The sequence below is a fragment of the Armigeres subalbatus genome, unplaced genomic scaffold (genome assembly GCF_024139115.2).
Source record: "Armigeres subalbatus isolate Guangzhou_Male unplaced genomic scaffold, GZ_Asu_2 Contig937, whole genome shotgun sequence".
Lineage (NCBI taxonomy): Eukaryota > Metazoa > Arthropoda > Insecta > Diptera > Culicidae > Armigeres > Armigeres subalbatus.
Window position 1 is genome coordinate 1,582,456 of NW_026943741.1, and position 21,905 is coordinate 1,604,360.

At 43.6% G+C, this 21,905-nt stretch overlaps 2 protein-coding genes across 2 annotated transcripts; one reads left to right on the forward strand and one right to left on the reverse strand.

Annotated features, from left to right (window-relative positions):
• Positions 1–2,154: 2,154 nt before the first annotated feature.
• Positions 2,155–20,548, forward strand: LOC134204836 (tRNA (34-2'-O)-methyltransferase regulator WDR6-like). Its single transcript, XM_062679632.1, has 6 exons — positions 2,155–2,291; positions 2,368–2,555; positions 2,625–4,704; positions 4,780–5,584; positions 19,981–20,151; positions 20,212–20,548. Exons 1-5 carry the CDS (start codon positions 2,231–2,233, stop codon positions 19,982–19,984), a joined length of 3,138 nt encoding a protein of 1,045 aa, XP_062535616.1. The 5' UTR covers positions 2,155–2,230; the 3' UTR covers positions 19,985–20,151; positions 20,212–20,548.
• Positions 17,377–20,010, reverse strand: LOC134204837 (uncharacterized). Its single transcript, XM_062679633.1, has 6 exons — positions 19,924–20,010; positions 19,692–19,807; positions 19,501–19,631; positions 18,952–19,431; positions 18,125–18,886; positions 17,377–17,826 (listed from the first exon to the last, which is right to left on the reverse strand). The coding sequence occupies exons 1-6, from the start codon at positions 19,962–19,964 to the stop codon at positions 17,452–17,454; spliced, it is 1,905 nt and encodes a 634-aa protein (XP_062535617.1). The 5' UTR covers positions 19,965–20,010; the 3' UTR covers positions 17,377–17,451.
• Positions 20,549–21,905: the final 1,357 nt, after the last annotated feature.

Consider the following 21,905-nt stretch of genomic DNA (forward strand, 5'->3'; position numbering starts at 1 on the left):
CGTGAGTGCCCTCACCTTGACCGTCTCGCCTAGGACATCCTCCGCCAACTTCTTGTAGGCGGCGCCGAGGATCATCTCGAGCTCGAGGATCATCTCGCCCATCCGGGTACGTCTTATTCGACGTACGTCGGCGCCGAGTTCACCGAGCATGACGTCACTCCTGATCGGCTTCAAGACGTCTGAGTACTTAGCCTCGTCCGCCGTGATGACTAGGGCATCGCCTCTAGAGCGATTGGCGCCTACCCTAGACTTCTTGCTATCCTCATTCGCCTGGGCCTTCTTTTCGGCCCTTGACGTCTTCGGTTTCCTCTTGTTCTTGACCAGGGTCCAGGAGGCGTCATCCCCCTCTATTTCCCTGGTCTGGTGCGGCTGAGAGCTCTCAGCCTGCCGTAACCCCTTACCACCGTCTTTCCTGGGTGGACGGACCTTTCCAGGTCCTTCCTCCCCGGTTTTGGAGGTACCTGGCCGGGGTTCAGCTTCCCAGTCCCACTACCCTTGTTCGGGGTAGTAACCCTCCGCGTTTTGGAGCGGCCCCCAGGGAGCTCATCCCCTGGAGACTGTCTCCCCCGTTTCTGTGTCTGCTCCGTTGGAGCAGTCACCCCCGACGTACCCGCAAATACTTGAGCCTCAGTCTGGGTAGACTTTAATACCACCGTCTTCGCTGGCACGCCTTCGGTCGATTCGACCTTGCCCGAGTCCGCGAATCCTTGGGCCTCAGTCTGGGTAGACCTCGACTCCACGGATTTCACGGGTTTACACTTGGCCGTCCCGACCGCCCTCTCCAGCTTGGCGTCCAGCATCGACTTTCGAAGTTTCTGCAAGCTCCTCTTGAGGTCCTTACTGATATTATGCTTCGATGACGCAAAGTCGATGATGGCGTCCAGCTGTTCCGTCCGAGGTTCCGTCGCCACCTCGAAGGCCGAAAGCCCATCGCGTTTGCGGTTCATCGCCTCCACAAGCCATGGGCCGTCAATAACTTCTACCGGCGTTTTTTTAGCCGAGATGAAGGTTAAGCGACCCACGCTGGCGCTGCGCACTGAGCTGCCGACTATTGTCTCTGGCCTCCTAGGCGGAGACCTGAACAACCCACCTCTTGCGAAGGGGTTGTTGCCTACACTACTACACCACTAATTGAAGAATTGACTTGGTTTTCCATTTTGGTCCCACAAGTTGCTCGGGAAAAGAGATCCACCACGCCAGAGCCCAGCATGACGCGGTAAGGGACAATTACTGTGGAGGGTGCCCAGGTACCCCACAGCCTCCGTTAAAGGCCTAGCTTATTATTTCACCCCCCTGGCCATTCATCCCCTCGGCACGGGTCGCTTGACGCCTTGGGATTAGGGGTTAGGGACGATGGTCCCGGTCTAACTCGCAGTGGCCATGGGGAGGGGTCGTCAAGCTCTTGGACAAAGTCCCTGCTGCCCCCGTACAATACATCTGAGGAGGGTCAAATGTCGCAGTTACTGGTTGACGGTTGAGCACTGTAGACGGGCGTCCCCCATAGCCCCATCTGATAAACACGTTTTCCAGTGACTGGACAAAGGTTGGTGAGGGTGCTGGGAATCGAACCCATGACCGTCCGTCATAAGGCGATAACGTGTAGCCAACTATATACGCTACGGGACCCCCCATTTTAGAATATAGTTGTTGGCGAAATAGTTTGAGGAATAAAAAATATGCATTCTTTGAAAAAACTGAGCCTCAATAAATTTATAAATCGATTGAGCCAAAAATTATTGATGCAAAAGATTGATTATTTCAAGACAAAAATTTCAAAACAACTTATCTGCTTTTGTAAACAAAGATTCAAACGACGATTTGACGAATCTTATTGCCCTCCCACGCAAATCAACACCATCAACAGGTAGCGGAAACCTTCACCTACCTATTGATGGTGCTGGTTTGCGTGGGAGAGCTATCAGATTCGGCAAATCGTTTTTTGAATCTTTGTTTACAAAAGCAGATAAGTCATTTTGAAAATTTGTCTTGTTTTATGACATTTGAACGCGAGATAAAATTGAAGAATGACCTCAATCATGTGGCCTGGCGACACTGCTAATGGGGCTTGCTTGGCTGATGAGGCTGATGCCAAAGCGGCCAAAGACAAATTTGTTTGTCAACAGATTTGTTTTGCTTAATGTTATTGTCGTTATTGTTGCACACATGTTCAGAGGAGTCAGTGCGGGATCATCACGTTTTATATTTTATTTTTTAAATTATTTATCGCAATATGCAAGTTCAAACAGATGCAATATGCGTGAGAGTGCTTACATTTGATAAACTACTACTTGGTAAGTCATTATGTACCAATATTGGATAATAGTCAGCCCTAACTCCATGACTTTGTTTTATCCGCTCTACATCCAGCTGTCGGAAATCAGCTGTTTTTCCTGCACGTTGATGTCGATGGTTCGACCCAGCGACAACCGGTACGTTGCCTGCCACCGAACTTAAAAGATAAGATTCATGGAATCGATTTTCGGAAGCTAACATCGGGTGGCTGGTTGATTATGCTACGATCAGGCCGAGAAGTGTACTCGTTGGTTCTCGGACAGGTTTGTGCTGTGGCCGTGTAAATGTAATAAGGCAAAAATAAGTTTTTCATTTTATTTTTTCGCTTTCAGGACAATACTTTTTCGCAAATGAAACAAGTCCAACTCTACAACCGAATCGAAAATGTTTTGTACCTTCCTGAAAGCAGAACTCTTCTTACATATGCCTCGCGGCGATTAAACGATTTGATTAGCGCTGTAAAATTTATTGGCGAAAATGAGGCATGCCTGATAACAGCACACGGAGTTGCCGCTCGTTTATGCCATGATTACTTCGGCGATTGGTTTGTTTCGGAAATTTGCTGTTGTGAAGATGGATCTACGCTGTATTGCTCGCAGATTGTTGGAAACGACTGGGCGAGTGCGCTTTGTTTCAGTGGAACGGCACTAGGTTTGCTTCTCGCTTGGCGTTTTGGCGGTCCGAATAAAGGGCAGATCTTATGTAGTGTATCTGCCCACAGAGGAGTGGTATTTTCAATTGAATGCGATTTAGAGCGTTATTTCCTGACAACTACCTCTGATGATCGATCAGTAAAGTTTTGGAAAATACAGAATGTCGGTCCTGAACTGGTGTTGTCAGAAATGTCGTACTGCTTCGGACACACGGCAAGGGTGTTTCAGAGTCGAATCATCCGAGAGAATGACCTTAACTGGGTGGTCTCCATAGGAGAAGATTCCAATCTGTGCCTATGGGATGAATCGGGCAATCTCGTGCACAAGCAACGAATGGAAGATGGAGCTACGCTGTGGAATTTAGATTACGACCAAATGACAAAAACCATTTTTATTTGTGCTAGTAATGGAAATGTATCGAAACTTGGAATTGAAAAGTTTTTGAAATCAAATCAAGATCGTATGGTTGTTCGAGATGTAACCCCTGATTTGGATGGTGATCACCCGACGAAGGTCAAGTTGTATTCTGATGGATCTATCATAGCAGTCACCAACAGCAATCGTGTTCTAGCGATACGAGATTCACAGAAACTGGAAATGATTGATCATCTAGAGGATCAACTAAAATGTAGTATTTTAGAAGTATCAAACGACAGAATTTATGTTGCTGGAGATGGATGGATCAGAATGTACATTGATTTAAGATTTAGTCCGCCATCCCCAAAATCTAGAAAACTCACCAATTTCGTCGAAAAATCCCCTAGAAATTACTTGTCAAAGCACTTGCAATTGGATTTTAATCGCCCAGAACTAGCGCTGGAAGAAGATCAGATTCAATTCAGCATAATTCGGTCGTTGCACATTTGCAGCAGCAATTTTGGTCTAGTTATATGCGACAATAACGGTCGATGCTTGGTCTATGACCAGGATGTCGAAACCCTTAAATCCTGCCACCGAATACCAAAAACAAACGAACGTTGGTTGACATCGGCGTACTACCTGGAACCAAACCTTCTACTCCTGGCGGATCGCAGTGGAAATTTGTATTTGTTCGACGTTCAGCAAGTAGATCCGGTGTTTAAACTTCCATTTCTGCATGGGAAACTGGGGGTCACTGACATTCAGCTGGAGGAGGAAACACCGGAAGGATACTTCTTCGCTACTACCGGTCATGATAGTACAATAAAATCAATATTTCTCCATAGGACGGAACGCCGTCTAGAGCTGTTCGAGGCACGAAAAACGATTATCAATTGGACTGAAAAGCTTTGTGGTGTTGCGAATCGGATGCGGTTTGTTATGGGTTTCAATGACTCGCATTTTTTAGTTATACAAGAGGACCAACAGAACGTTTTGCTTGATGTGCAATGCGGTGGAGGGCATCGATGTTGGGATTGTGTGCTTTCCGAAGATGAAGCTGCTCTACGCTGCTGTTTTGTGTTCATTCAGCATAAAAGGTTGAAACTCGTAATGGCAAACCAGCTTCGTTTTGAAAACTCGCTTAATTTACTTCAAGTTCCTAGACTTAGTTGGCATGTAAAAGCTTGCAACACTGTTAGGATTTTAAAACATGGCCGTGCAGTACTTTTTGTGTCTGGTGGCGAAGATAACGTGCTACGAATAAACACATTTTGCCCAAACAATAAAACCTTGTCGGAACAACCACGGAAGCATCTCCATTGCCATATATCTAGCATCAAAACGATTCAGCTCGTTGATCACCCATTCGAATCGGAAAAGGTGCTAATAATATCTGCAGGTAAGAACACAATTCATAATATCCATTCCGATGTTGATGCTAGTTTCAAAATGTAATAAATTCATATTTTCGCAGGAGGTCGAGCTCAGCTTTGCATCACCGCGCTGGACCCAGCCCAGCCTGGACGAACTAAACAGGAACTGTCCTACATGCTGCTCTCCAGCGACAGCGAGCGGGCCCGATGGCGATCAAACCGAACGGCATCATTCGATCCTGAGACCCGATTCATGTGTGTCGTTCTGCATGAATCCCATCTCTTCGTCGGATGCTCCGACGGTTTTTTACGACAATTCGCCATATCACGCGCAAATCACAAGTATGGGGTCGAACTGCTTCAAGAAATTTGCTACGATCAGTGTATTCTGCACATAACTAAACTGACGATGGGAACACAAACGCTCATAGTGACGATGGCCACAGACGGTTTTATTTGCTTTTGGGATCCAACCAGTCTGACGAGGCCATTCTACAAGCTAAAGCACCATGACAGCGGTATCAACAGTTTTGATATAAGGCCATTTGCTCGCACCGGACAGTTCCTAATAGGAACCGGTGGAGACGATCAAAAAGTGGTAGTAACAAAAATACACTTTACCATTGCCGGTAATGGCACGATATCTGTGAATCCCGAACGTACAGTGGTGAGCAGTGCACTTCACATTGGACAAGTTACCGGAGTGAAGTTTGTTGGAGATGGTACTATGTGGAGTGTTGGTGTTGATCAACGAATTGTATTGATGGATTTCTCTGGATGGAAGGAAATGATTGTGCTGAAACAGCTGCAGACTTGTATTGCTGATGTCAAAGGGCTGGAATTGATACCCGAAAGTCAATGTCTGTTTGTGTATGGATGTGGATTCGAGTTCATTAACCTGAACGTGTAAGTTGTCGTTTTTAGTCGGGTTGATATGATTATTATGTTTTTATTTTTTATTTTTTATGTGCTTTGAAACTTATTTTTTCAAAGTTTTTATGAAGTTGTGATAATAATAAGAATTTAAGCAGGATTAAATTCTCATATAGGGGCAAAGGCTCATCATTGCTGACCAATCTTTGTAAACCACTGCTGAATTTAGCTTGGGCAAGTGGATTGATCAAGTCGCATAACTTCAACGTAAGTGTAAAATATAAACACCTAAATTTAACTGAATGCAATGGGCCAAGTTCTACTTTTGGCCACTTAATTGTACTCAACTGAGACTGAAACTGAGAATTGATCCACTTTCTCAATCGATAAAATGTGAAAGAAAAGAGAAAAATCCTGATTGATTCCCCACAAAAGCTATCTTGATATGCCGGCTGTTGTTTTGTTAAAATCCAAATTGATCCCCAAGCGCCGATTGTGCCTTTCTCGATCAATCTCTTGATTTCACCTTGTTTTATGATGAATCGTGAACGCTGGATAAATATAAGTCAAATAGGGGCAGTAGGGTCAAAATGATTCATTCATTCATTTATTTAATTAACATCTAAACAGATAACACTGAATCAACAATTTGACGCCACAATGCACGGTTCGAGGCCGCATCTCTCCATCCTCGGATACGCCCCACGCTCGCCAAGTCGTTCTGCACCTGGTCTGCCCATCTCGCTCGCTGCGCTCCACGCCGTCTCGTACCTGCCGGATCGGAAGCGAACACCATCTTTGCAGGGTTGCTGTCCGGCATTCTTGCAACATGTCCTGCCCATCGTACCCTTCCGGCTTTAGCTACCTTCTGGATACTGGGTTCGCCGTAGAGTTGGGCGAGCTCATGGTTCATTCTTCGCCGCCACACACCGTCTTCTTGCACACCGCCAAAGATGGTCCTAAGCACCCGTCTCTCGAATACTCCGAGTGCTTGCAAGTGCTCCTCGAGCATTGTCCATGTTTCATGTCCGTAGAGGACTACCGGTCTTATTAACGTCTTGTACATGACACATTTGGTGCGGTGGCGAATCTTTTTCGACCGCAGTTTCTTCTGGAGCCCGTAGTAGGCCCGACTTCCACAGATGATGCGCCTTCGTATTTCACGACTAACGTTGTTGTCAGCCGTTAGCAAGGATCCGAGGTAGACGAATTCCTCGACCACCTCGAAGGTATCCCCGTCTATCGTAACACTGCTTCCCAGGCGGGCCCTGTCGCGCTCGGTTCCGCCCACAAGCATGTACTTTGTCTTTGACGCATTCACCACCAGTCCAACTTTTGTTGCTTCACGTTTCAGGCGGGTGTACAGTTCTGCCACCTTTGCAAATGTTCGGCCGACAATGTCCATGTCATCCGCGAAGCAAATAAATTGACTGGATCTGTTGAAAATCGTACCCCGGCTGTTACACCCGGCTCTCCGCATGACACCTTCTAGCGCAATGTTGAACAACAGGCACGAAAGTCCATCACCTTGTCTTAGTCCCCGGCGCGATTCGAACGAACTGGAGTGTTCGCCCGAAATCTTCACACAGTTTTACACACCATCCACCGTTGCTTTGATCAGTCTGGTAAGCTTCCCAGGGAAGCTGTTCTCGTCCATAATTTTCCATAGCTCTACGCGGTCTATACTGTCGTATGCCGCCTTGAAATCAACGAACAGATGGTGCGTTGGGACCTGGTATTCACGGCATTTTTGAAGGATTTGCCGTACAGTAAAGATCTGGTCCGTTGTCGAGCGGCCGTCAACGAAGCCGGCTTGATAACTTCCCACGAACTCGTTCACTAATGGTGACAGACGACGGAAGATGATCTGGGATATCACTTTGTAGGCGGCATTAAGGATGGTGATCGCTCGAAAGTTTTCACACTCCAGTTTGTCGCCTTTCTTGTAGATGGGGCATATAACCCCTTCCTTCCACTCCTCCGGTAGCTGTTCAGTTTCCCAGATTCTGACTATCAGTTTGTGCAGGAAAGTGGCCAGCTTTCCGGGCCCATCTTGATGAGCTCCGATACCGTTCATACCAGCTGCTTTATTGGTCTTTAGCTGTTGACTCGCATCCTTAACTTCCCTCAAGTTGTGAGCTAGTTGGCTTCCATCGTCCGCTGAACTGACGTAGTCATTTCCTTCGCTGCCTTGACTTTCACTGCCTGTACTCTCAGCGCCATTTAAATATTCTTCGTAGTACTGCTTCCACCTTTCGATCACCACGCCGATGAGCGCTGAACTTTCCAATAGTCGGTCTAAACTCCTCCTCTTGGCCAACCTGAGCGTTCAAATCTCCTATGATGATTTTGACGTCGTGTCTTGGGCAGCTGTCGTACTCACGTTCCAGCTGCGCGTAGAATGCGTCCTTATCATCATCAGTGCTTCCGGAGTGTGGGCTATGGACGTTGATTATGCTGAAGTTGAAGAACCGGCCTTTGATCCTCAACCTGCACATTCTTTCATTGATCGGCCACCACCCGATCACGCGCCTTTGCATATCGCCCATCACTATGAAAGCTGTTCCCAGCTCGTGTGTGTTGCCGCAGCTCTGGTAGGTGGTATGATTACCTCTAAACGTTCGCACCATTGATCCCTTCCAACAAACCTCCTGCAGCGCTACGATGCCGAATCCACGGTCTTGAGCACATCGGCGAGCATGCGTGTGCTCCCGATGAAGTTGAGAGATTTGCAGTTCCACGAACCGAGTTTCCAATCGCTGGTCCCTTTTCGTCGCAGTGGTCTTCGCCGATGATTACGGTCCGTACTCTCTTGTTGATTGTTCGTTGCTTATGGTTTTTAAAGGCTGGCTTGCAGGGCCTGACACCAAACCCCCTAAATTCCCAGTGGACCATTCCTCCTTATTCCCAGTGGACCTTGGTGCACAGTTGAGTCCCTCGCTGGCACTCGGACGATGATCAGCCGCCCCTAACATGGAGAACAGACGCTGTTGTGAGCCGATCCTGACATGGAGAACAGACGCTCAATAAAATTTGCACCTCCGAAGAGGAGCAAACCCCCTTCCCTGTCAGCATACGACCATAGTTCCCACTGGGGTTGGTTACCCGATCTTCCCTAAGGTTGCTCGTATCCCGGCCAGCACCGCGGGAGGTAGGGATAGGAGTTGTTGGGTAAGAGGCTAAGGACCGCGAGATGGGGTCTATTTTATTCCTTCAGGTACGCGAAGTACCAATGGTACGCTTTACCCAGCATTTGCCGTGCCAGGTCAGGGTCAGGGCCAGGGTCAAAATGAGCCACCCTTAATTTACTCAATCAAAAGATCTATTATAATTGAATATTGTGCAGACACATGATAGTACTGGTACAAATCTGAATTTATCATAAAAGATTTGTTTCCAAAACCACTCTCTATAGGGCAATACGGACATACCTGCACAGAGAAAGATATTAAGCCTAAATATGCTAACAAGTTCAAATTGGTGGTTCAGTTGCCGAGTACAAGAATATTATCATCCATGTTAGATTCATTACGGATAAATTACAACACCGCATTACTGTGACCGGAACAGAAAAAATAACTATTAACCAATTGAGAAATGTGTCTGTGCAAACGGTGAAGAGTGGCAAATTGGCACACTGTTATGCGGTTTATTAATCTCATGTTGCATAGAATACTCTTATCCGTTGTTCCTATATCCTAAGGAATATCATATTCATATTACAACACTTTTCTCTCCCAGAAAAAAACATTTTGCATTTTTGGCCCACACATTGAAATCAATACATTTTCAAAAGTGCATTCTAACAATTTCCAAACGTATTCATCGACGTAATATGAAAGGTAACAGTCGCTGATGGCTACACTCACAGCGACCACCAGGCGGTTTGCTACAGTATCGACTCTACGACCAGCATTCAGCGGACGGAAGAAAGGGCGAGGCCTAGCCCTCGTATGTGGAAGACATCGTACTTCGACGATGAGGTGTTTAAGGAAGCGCTCCGCCGCGAGCACAATACTCTCGGTCTGGGCGGTTACCAAATCCGCGGAGATAGCTATCCAGCGTAAGAGGAGGAGTTCGCTATTGTGCAGTAGTGACTCTCGACGTGAGAAATGCATTCAATGGTGCCAGTTGGGCAGCTATTGCAGATGCGCTCCTGCGTCTTGGAATTCCCGAGTACCTGTACAAAATTCTCGGAAGCTACTTCCAGAATTGAGTACCGGTATACGACACGAAGGCGGGTCGGAAGTGCGTTGACATAACCTCAGGGGTTCCGCAAGGTTCCATATTGGGTCCGGTGTTATGGAACGTCATGTACGACGGTGTCTTGAGGTTGAAGCTCCCGGTGGGCGTGGTAATCGTCGGCTTCGCTGACGATATTAGGCTGGAGGTCTACGGCGAATCGATCGAAGATGTGGAGTTGACTGCAGCCCACTCGATCGCAATTGTGGAGGAGTGGATGAGTTCCAGGAAGCTAGAACTGGCTCACCACAAGACTGAGGTGGTTGTTGTTAACAACCGAAAGTCGGAACAACAAGCGGTGATAAGGGTAGGCAACTGCGCGGTCACCTCTGAACGCTCCATCAAACTCTTGGGGGTAATGATCGACGATAAGCTCACCTTTGGTAGCCACGTCAGCTACGCCTGCAAGTGTGCCTCCACAGCTATAGTGACATTGTCCCGGATGATGTCCAATAGCTCTGCGGTTTATGTCAGCAAGCGCAAGCTTCTGGCTAGTGTCGCTCTGTCCATACTGAGGTATGGGGGCCAGCTTGGGGCACGGCCCTGCGTATTAACTGCTACAGAACGAAGTTAGAAAGTACGTATAGGCTCATGTGCCTAAGAGTAGCGAGCGCGTACCGTACCGTGTCGCACGATGCACTTTGCGTCATCACCGGTATGATGCCTATTGACATCGTTATCGGTGAAGACATAGAGTGCTTCGAAATGCGCGGCACGAGAGGCATCCGTAGGACTGTCAGGTTGGCCTCAATGGTCAAATGGCAGCGTGCGTGGGACAGTTCCATTAAGGGTAGATGGACACATAGGTTGATACCGGAAATAGGTACGTGGGTCAAGAGGCGCCATGGGGAAATCACTTTCCACCTGACCCAGGTCCTTACAGGCCATGGTTGCTTCAGACAGTACCTACACCGGTGCGGACACTCGGCCTCGCCTGAGTGCCCGGTGTGCGCAAGTTTAGAGGAAACGGTGGAACACGTGTTGTTCGTGTGCCCGCGTTTTCGCACAATGCGTGACCACATGCTTGCCACATGTGGTCTGGCTGGACACTACCCCGAACAACCTAGTCCGGAGGATATGTAAAGATGATGTTGGCTGGAACGCCGTTCAATCGGCTATCGTCCAAATCATCTCGGAGCTACACAGAGGGTGGCGCGTGGACTCGAGGAATGGCTAGTTCAGGCGCAAATAAGAGGTGGTCCAAGGGTTCAGAGTCGGCTTCATGTGTCATACCGGTGCCCTGTGGTCGTATTCGATCTTTTTATCGAACAAGTGGTCGCGTGAAGAACAACATGGTATCGTCGCTTTCGCGGCGTCGGTCAACCGGACGGGTTTCGAGCCCGAGGAAGGAAAGGGGTCCTCGTCAAGGCTGGGGCAGGCGTAGGCACCGCGTCGGCAAGTCCCTCTGTGTGCTGGCGAATAGGCCCTATCGCAGAGAGGTCAATTTGGGGTGCACGCGGCATCATCATTCTTGATACCAGTCGTGCAGAGGGAAGCAGGCGCGAAGTCGACCCTTCCCACCTTCCGAGGATATAGGGCGTGGTAAGGCCACCTGGAAAGCCGGCAATGCGCTGACACGACACGATACCATGGTGTTCTTCTAAAAAAGCGAGTCACGATGTTCGATGCTGCAAGGACACGCAGCTAACCTCGAGGGTGCGTTATGCACTGGCCCCCCTTTGAAGCATTACTTTCTGGTTGTACCGAAGGGACGATGGACTTGGCGGCAATGGAAACGGTTTAGCGGGTAGGGGATGCAGTCCTGCCTCCCTCGTTTGCTGTTGGAGGTGGCCCCTAACCCCGCACTTTCTGGACAACCCAGGATGTGTTGAGCAGATTCCCCCTCCATTGCTTAGGAAGAAAAAAAAAACACACAAACACTTTTTTTTTTTTTTTCGCTGGAAACCAGCAATATTTTGCTGATTTTTTTTTTGTGCTGTTCAACCAGTAATAAATTCAGCGAAATGTTTTGCTGTATTTACAGCAATGCGTTTTGACAGAACTATTGCTGGTTTCCAGCAATTTTATCGCGACTAAAACTTTACTGGTTTTTTTAGCAAAATCTTAAGTTTGTGTTTGCCAATAGTTTTCATTGAAAATATGGTAAAAACATAAGCCCCCCACATTCAATAAGTCTTGAAAAAATATGTATACGCTGCAAACTGCTTACAAACTGCTGTTGTCATCTCCAAACTGCAAATTACCAATTTATTCCTCGGTTCCGCTTTCGCCTATGTCGCAACATGGCAAATGAAATGAACGAATAAGTGTTTGACATATACATTGCTAGATGTTCAACAATGTCGTAAAATTTCTGGATTTTCAGCTAACAAAACCAACTTAGCTGAAGTTTCAGCAACAGGAAATTTACTGATGCAATTCCAGCAATTCAGTTTACTGGCAACGATAAATAAATTTGGTGTGCACACACACACACTCACACACAATTGCGAACCTACGCCGCGCCTGCCTACGGGCACGGAGGCGGATGTAGCGAGCACGCACAGAAGAGGAGGCCTGTGTCAAAGTGCCAACGCGAATCCATGGAGTGACGCCTATAGGGTCGTAATGGCCAAAACACGTGTGGCGATGGCCCCCACAGAGCGGTCCCCGGAGATGCTGGAGAGGATCATCACGGGGCTCTTCCCACGTCATGACCCAAGTCCCTGGTCGCACTTTGTGGAGCTGCCAGAGGCCAGGGGTGGCCGACCAGCATATAGACCTGTGCAGGAGTTCATCAAATTCACTCACCCGATGGATTTTGACATTTGAGCGGGTCGTCCACTCGAACAAAAGTTCATTTTGCGACCCGCTCAAACGTCATAATTTCTTGGGGGAGTTCATTTTGCGTTAGTCTATTCAGAGCAAGATTACTTTTGATAGACATCGAATCATTTATCATCGAAATCCTATTGGGATTGCTGGGTAGTACCAACCATTCTTATGGCCGGGTGATTTTCTAATTTTCGAACTGTCACTTTTAAGCAGGGTTGGTCATTTCTCACACTTCGTCTTGAACTGTGTAGAGATTTTACAAGTAAAGAGAAGTGTATTGATTCACACAAGGATTCACACTCAAGAGCGTTCACACGTACACTCAGCTAAGCTATCTTAGGAATATCATAAGCCTCATCTTATGAAGCATGAAAAAATAATCGAATTCCATTTTCATTGAGTCTCTTATGATAATTATTGGCCTGTAATAATATTCATTTTTGTATCTTATGAAGTTCATAGGAGTTATCTATAGAGAAAAAAACATAAGACACCTCTTATAATTTTCATCACAGCTCTTGATGTGAAAAAGTCATAAGACAAATATTATGAAATGATATGTTATTATGCATCTCGAGATAAAATAGAATACTGCGACTTCCTGCTGGTTGCCTCACAGGTAATCGCAACGGTCACTAAAAACAACAGAGTCAATGAAAATCTCACCCACCGTTTGCACTTGCCATGATAAACACTCTCCATCTACTCAGTGACTCCGGTTGCCTCTCACTAATACAATCGAACACTGCTGTCATTTCGCGAAAAGCACGTGGTTTTATTTTGAGCGGGAAAATTCTGCCTATCTTTTAACACGGCGGCTATCTTGACGTTCACCTTCGCAGTCAAGCCTGCGAGTGTACACACTTAACTCATTTCACCGTATTCGGTAAATTTTACCGAAATCTCAACAGCAGAACTGTTCGGTAATTTATTTTACAGATTTTTTGTAATTTTTTCCATTGCTCAACTGTCAAAATCACCGAAAATCAGTTAAATTATTTACCGAACAGTTCTGCTGTTGAGATTTCAAAATTTACTGAATTCGGCAATTTATTTTAAGTGTGTAAGACCGCCGCAGCATTCTACACTCAAAATAATCTACACGTCAAAGCTACGTGAAAACATATGTGACTTTTTTCCATCATACTTTTCACGTAACAGTTACGTGAACCATAGGTGACCAAAGCGTAAATGAACTCCTATCTTTTCACCACATATTTCACATAACATCTATCTGATTGAAAGGTATCAAAGAAAATGAACTTCTATAGTGTCACCACTGTTTCACGTAACAGCTACGTGGTTTTCGGTAGCTTTAACGTTATTTTTCAATATATCCTAAATGATGTTCCCCTAAGATTCAGTTAAATTTTCTTGTAAAATGCACGTTTGTTGTTGTTTATATTTCTATCATATAAATCAAATCAAAAAAATATTTCTAAAATTGCATTTAAGATAATGCAATATTAGAAATATTCAAAAAGTAAAACAAATGTATAAAAGTTTGTATTTTATTCTTATTATCTATACATATGTATTTGAGTTATACAGAATTAAAACTATTCTTAACACGAAAATACATTCTAGAGTTATTACCTATCTTATGCAATGATACAGGAAAACTATCGAATAATTCGATTTTTAAAATATCTACTATGGGTAAGCAGTTTGATACTTCATACGCCATAAAATGTTCGCAATAGTTATCAACTTGCCAATATTGGCCCACCAAAAATAACTCATCGTTATGTAGGACGAACTCAATAATTTCAAATAAATTCATTACATCATTTTCAAAAAGCGTCATAAAATACCCTGATCTATATTTAGTCCCTTTGTACTCAATACTATTTGCGAATAACAAATTTAGATCTGATTCAATATTCAATGGTTGCCGTAAATTGCTAAAATAGTTACGTAGTTGTAAGTCAAACATTTTAAAATCTTCATTTATCTCACGATCGAAAAAATTTCTATTGAATAAGTCATATGCAAATTGCAATGAAGCCTTAATACAAAGCGTGTAACAAACATTTTTCCTTGAAGGCATAATATGAGCATATTGTTTAAAAGCTCTGTGTTTCGCTTCATACCTGAAACACATCATAGCTTCCACTGGGCCTGATGAAGTTATTACTGTAGGGTAATGAACAAGAAAGTGGTGTTTTGGCTTAAGTTCCCTCTTAAACAAATTAATATACATGGTATGGTGCACATTGATCAATCGTCGCAATTGATTTATCATTTCTGATGAAAAAGTATTTCTTAGACAGAATTCAGTCAGCTTTACTAACGTTAAGCAATACTTCCAAACCATGTCATCATGGGGAACATATTTTCCAATAATTAACGTAATATAATGTGTCAACATGCGAGTTTCATTAGAAGTTAGCCGTATATGAACTGTTTTGCGTTTTTCCTTACTATTATATCCTTCAACTACATCCGGCATTCGCGATATTTCGCTATCTAAACAAGTTTTCCCAAAGTTCCTTCTGTTAACATTAAAGTCATTGAGAGTGAAGTATTTCTTGTTGAAGATGCAATAATCTAAGACTTCTACTAGACCTGATTTACACACGCCAGAACTGAACAAATCGTGCATTGCGTCAACACTCATGTTTTCAGTTACGTGGAAAGATGGAAGCTCATTGAAAACCGTGTTACCGTGTATTCCTGTTTCTTTTGGTTGATTTAACTCTAAATCCTGAGCATAATCCTGACGTCGACGAAGGCAATCAGCATGTTCTTGGCAGTCTGATTTTAAAAGGTCATTTGGACGTCTGCAGAACCGACAATAAAATGTAGCATTAAAGCCACTCGCAAAAAGCAGCATCGAGTGAACACCCAAATTGTCGCCTTGTATCAAACATAGCACAAACCTTACTAATATTGGTTTTCCACCCGATTCAATATATATACCTTCATTCTCTATTTTTTTGAATCTATCGACTAAAATTTGCATAAGCTTATTCATCCCAACTTCTTTAATATCTGACTTTTTGACCATTCCAACCACAAAAATGTTGCATAGTTTTGATTGGAATTCCTTAGGTATAGTTGGGAATTTATAGTATATTCCACAGACGTTGTGTCTATTACTGTGCGAACTCTGTGAATCATTAACTTCATATTCATCTGCATATAACCATACCGGCAGAACGTTTTCGTTTTCGTAGTTTTGTTCAATAGCTTTCCATGTACTTCCATTTATGTAATTAGCAATAAAAGTCGATTGTTTTAGATTTAGTGTATTCCGCAAAGTAATTTTCAATATATCATTGCATTCAAAAAAAGTTTTAATTTGGAATTCAATGGGCATTACTATCAAGTAGTTGTTTGCATGTATTGTGTCCGCATCGTTTTCAACATCTAGCATTGTAGAAGTAATATCGTCATTATTATCTATTGTGACTATCGTTGGTAGTTGAAATCCCACACTGTTTTTCAAATGTTTAAAAAACTTATGATCGGTATTTACAAAGTTGAAAATGGTTTTGATTTGATCTAATTGTTTTTGAAAATTAAACCTATTCTCTGGATCATTTATGAGTGGTTTGAATTTTTCGAACTTATCTGATATTTCATTAAACAATACGCTCATTTCATTTTGTATCTGATAAACATCTTTTCGCGTAAAGTTGTTATGCTTATGCATAAATAGAGTTAGTTTTAACGCTATTTGATCAAGTGTATTAATTGGATTGCGATTTTCTAGATCAATTTGATCGTCAGTGCTCTCAAAGCGTCTGAGTTTTGACGAACTACCCTCGAAATTGCAAGATGAAACCCCATCGTTATCTGTTGACGATACTGCAAACTGCTTCAAAGATGACTGCTCATGTTGGCTGCTGCTTTCCGTTTCCTTTGTTTTGCTAGTGTTATTATTTCCAACATGGTGCATAATATGTTTTTGAAGGGATACACTTTAGAAAAAATTTGTTGGCATCCGGCAATTGTGCATTTATATTGATGAATAGACGGGACACGATGATATTCCTTTAGATGGGTTAGATACTCGCTCGTCGTTGAGGAAAGGATCGTACATTCAGGTATCATACAGCTGATCTGATTCATGTTAAGGATTTATTGTCCGCTCCTTTTATTGTCAAGATAAACTTGCAATTTGTTGATAGACGCGTAGGATTCTTGCTGCTCTATGCCATATACGTATCCACTGACGAAATGCCACACCAATTTCGAAATTCTCGAATAAGGAAGTCCAAGTACAGCAGTAAGTTTGATTAGAACGTCAATGGATCTGGACACTGAGTGGAGATCATAGAAAATATCACCATACACGACCAAAATGTTCCTTGGAGCTGGTCCAAGCTATTACCAACCACAATCAATTTAGGTACAATTGGTAAATTCAAATCTTCATAGTTCCGATAAACATCTTGTATTTTCGATCGGGCTTGGTCTTTAGAGTCGACAAAAATCAGCGTATCTTGTTGTCCTACGAGTATGGTAGGCTTAAAACGTGATGCAACCGCAATAGGTGGAAGCACAGTGTTCAGCGCTAGCAAAAGTATGCAAATTTTCTTATCTGAAAAAAGTAATAGTTAGAATGACTTTGTTGTATGGCAAATGAATAAGAATATCTTACCAATACTTGCGTTATCAGTAGTCAGTCCCTCAAGCAACGATACCGCAGATGGGTCGACAGCTTTCTTTGAAATGTATTCCGTGATCAGTGGCACCAAAATTGCAGTTTCTTTAATCCGTTTTCAGCTTTAGGAAAACATTTTGGAAATCAATGTCGATCTAGAATTTAATTAGAAAATAAATTATTAGTTACGTACTATAATTAAACTATACTGATACTTCGCCTCAGATATTTTGAACCAAATTCGAATATATTTTAATACCATTCAGTTCAGTTACATATGCAGAATGACTAGAGATAATAAACTTACCAGTTGGAAACCATGTGGGCATCTGTATTGCGGATATGTCGTAAGAATTCTGGTGATACGCTTTTGGGATAATAAATCATCCTTTCGTGCTTCGTAGCTGATTTTCCATCTTTCTAGAACAACAGACCATGGATCAGTGTTCAACAGCAACCATTCAGCTGCTTCCTCTGCTTCTGCGTTCCGAGGTGGCTGGCAATCGTTAGCAGACTGTTTTGTTGCTTGGTATTCGTTTTCTTTAGTTTCTCGCTTCCTTTTTCTCTGCTTTAAATTGCCAATCTTGTTGGCTATTTTTCCGCCATGGTTCTTTCTATCACCGCTTCTTGAGATGAAGTAGTTTTCCTAAAATGATAAACATACATTGAATGTTAAGAAAATTATTTTGAGCTTTTTAGTGGAATGTCTTCACTTGTCATAAGACGAGTTTGTACAGTCCCATTTAATTCCACCACTTAATTGTATCGACTTAAGTCAAGTCAAGTACGAGACACTGAAGACGACCTTACTGTTGAGGTCGAAATACGTATCTGTCAAGGTACAATTAGGTGGTGGAATTAAATGGAACTGTACACACTCGTCTTAAGACAAGTGATACATTGAATATAAAATGTTAATATATGTTCACGTGATTACAACTTACCAATCGCTCAAACTTGAATAGAGTTGTCACTGCCAAGGCGTATGTTCGGAGGTCTTCGGTTAGTAGCTTACTTCTCGTACTCAAATGATGTTTGGCGATAATACTAGAGAGTTCTAACTGCTTCGCTTCCGAAAGCTCAGATTTGATTCCGTACTGCAAAATTTCCTTTCCTTCTTCGGAGCGTTTCAGCAACTGTTCCAAGGTTTTCGTTGAAAACACATTGCACTCGTGTGGTAGATTATCATTATTGTTAGAAATCGTCTTTGAAGAACCAATGGCATTAGATAGTACAATTGATTGAAGAGGACTTTTTTGTTGACATTGCTCTGCTTCATTCAAGCTTTTCCCATCTTCTGTCGGCTGGCAAATGCCAAGGCTAGATTCATTGGGCACATTAGACTCATTTCCAGAAATGGATGTAATACTATCGTTTGTATCACAAGTACCATCTGTTACATTCGCACTATCAGGAGAATTTACGACATAGACCGGTGCTGTGCATTCGGAGCTACCGCTCGCTGAAATGGATACCGCCGTATAATCGCTTCCGTTTCTAGCTGAAGTGGATGCCGCTGTATAGTCCGGGTCGGATTCGTTTCTTGCTTCAACTTTATATATCTGCTCACCGACAAAGTAGTATTGACTTGTAGTGTTGATAGGCGCAAACAACGGCGGAGCAGTATTCAACTCAACCGCAGGCGGATCATCCGGCTTCGTGTAAGTTATTTCCAACGATTCTGGTAAACCAATGACTATCGATTCCTGCAAGATGTAAGCAAAACATTGATTGTTTGATTCCCGTACCTACTAATTAAGAATACACTTACGAGTTCAGTTAGCTTTCGGAGCTCATTTTCTTCGGATGCTGCAGCTTTCTTAACATCATAGTGGTTGCTTGTCTGGAGCGGTAAAGTTGTTTTGATCAGGGAGTATGCGTCCGTAGTTTTGACAGCCTTGGAATCAGCAGCTGCTGCAGCTTTTACATGAACAGTGGATGGCGTTAGTACATACTCTGGTGGCATGGAAGTTGAACTTCCGGTGACTGAAGTAGTAGCAAAATTATCGTCCGTATTGTTTACATTTTGCGTTGGAATAAATGCTGGTGTCCCGACAAATGAATTTGAGGAAATTGGAACGTCTGAATCGAATTCACATGCCGGTCCGTTCGTAGCAAACTGATGGGTTGTGATGGTCGTGGTGTCTGATGATACAGCAGTAGACGTAAACGGAATGATGCTCACCTCACCGGTAAGCCGAAGGCGATATGGTTGCTCCAAGGATTTCAGAAAATCAGCAATTTGAGATTCCTGTGAAAAGTTGAAATACCTTAGTAAACAACCTACATGGCATACACAGAGAAGTGCACATGTACTTACGTTTCGCGTTCTCCAGGAAGACACCAACTGTTGCAGTACCGGATATTTCCAATTTATTTTTGTTGGTTCCAACGATGCACGGAATTTATCGGCCGTAATACTCAGCAAATCGTGAAAATCGATTCCACACTCTAAATAAATAAAAACAAACTATATTATACTAAAATAGCAATTACCAAAAAGTTGTCTACCATCGAATATCTGCAATAAATGTTGTGTGATTTCCAAATCCGCCAGCAATACTCGTAGTTTGTTTTCAACAGACGCCATTTTGTCGAATAACTTGGGGAATGAACGCGAGATGAAGCTGTCAAAATGAATCACACAGTGAGTACGGGTTTTTCACGTAAGAGTCACTAAGTAGTCACAGTGAACAATACAGGAACAACATATAATGTTTACCAAAGGTGCAATAATTGTTACCTTTGACAGATAAATTCAATATTGAGTTCATTTTCTTTCATCTACGTGATTTTTCAGGTAGCATTAACGTGTGGATTATTTTGAGAGAAAAGATAAGCGCGACAATAAATATATTTTGGGCGCGCGCAGTTCTCACCGCAGACTTACTCTGACCATCAGCCGGGAAAACTGAATATATCGTCGTTGAATACCAGTTATTGATCAATTGTAAATTGGTGGTTCAATATAGTGAGTTGTTTACTCTTGTTAAGGTTTCTTATTTCTAAAATCCAAATTTATATTTTAAAGGAACTTGTTGACGCAAGATACCAGAGCTCATCGATAACTTTCGTGCCGTCCCACCTACGGAAGAGGAAATCTCCGACGAGTAAACGACTCTCGAATCTCCCAACTGGCGCGATGCAACCATCTTGGCGGAATGGCTATCAGATTACTTTATTTATGGGTACTGTATGTCCCCACACTGTACACCTCCGGTAGTGCAAAGTAGTGCAAAGGGCCGACTTGAAAGATCTTCATCCTGAGCGATGTCTAGCTATCGCTTTAATCTGTTGCCATTTTCCGGTCGACCTATTTTATTTCTTTATTGAGACTTCGTCGTCATGTCTATCGGATGAATCCGCTATTATTGAGATGAGTAAAGTTTACGAAGTAAATAGAAAATTTTATATAATATTAGTTTAAATCTCCTCTTGCAAAATTGAAATTGTAAACTTTTCTTAAAATAAAAATAAAATATTACGCTGAACAATGATCTAAGATGGTTTTGTTTTGTATTTCTCTTTCTCTCTTTTGATTTCGTGAAAGAGCACAAGATAATTAATTGATTAATTAATTGATTATTTCGATTCATCGTTGTGATAATCGATTAATTTTGAATCGATTACTATACAATGATTAATCGTTTCAATAATCGACAAGAATCAAGAGTAATCGATTAGTAACTAATCGATTAATCAGGATTTTACGACATATCTATTCACACGTGCGTGTGATTGAAGCCGAGAGAAACGTGATCGATAAGCAGTGAGAATATTTTCGGTCGCGTGTGCTTTGCTGTTGTATATAGATCCGCGGGCAGCAGGGACTATGTCCAAGGGCTTGACGATCCCTCCTCAGGCCATCTGCGAGTTGTGGGGCTTGCCTAGGATGTGGTGGGGTTTGACAGTGGGCTGCATGTATCCGCAAGTAGGCCCCACCAAAACGACCGTGTGCCGCTCAAAGCGCACAAACCCAAGTCCTGGTGTTAGGTGGGACGCTAAACAGCCCTGACACGACGGCCCTCGGACGAGACAGGAGGTTTGCGCAGGTCCAATAAGAGATGATGCGACTCGATATAATCGGCGAAGACCTAGGCGACGAATAAAGGATCACGATTAGAAGCTTGGAACATGGAACTGAAAGTCGCTAGGTTTCGCAGGTTGCGTCAGGATGATCTATGATGAATTACATTCCCGCAACTTCGACGTCGTGGCGCTGCAGGAAATTTGCTAGACAGGACAGAAAGTGTGGAAAAGCGGGCATAGAGCGGCTACCTTCTACCAAAGCTGTGGCATCACCAACGAGCTGGGAACCGGCTTCATAGTGCTGGTTAAGATGCGCCATCATGTGATTGGGTGGCAGCCAATCAACGCAAGGATGTGCTATCTGAGGATTAAAGGCCGTTTCTTCAACTATAGCATCATCAACGTGCACTGCCCACATGAAGCGTGACCCGACGACGAGAAAAAAGCGTTCTACGCACAGCTGGAGCAGACATACGATGAATGCCCACTGCGGGACGTCAAAATCGTCATCGGTGACATGAACGCACAGGTAGGAAGGTAGGAAATGTATAGAGATGTATAGATATAGAAATTTTATGCCGTCGAATAGCACCAATTGCAATGGAGTTCGTGGGGCAGTACAAGGCGGGTTTCATGGTCGAACGCTCCACCACGGACCAGGTGTTCGCCATTCGCCAAATACTTCAGAAATGCCGC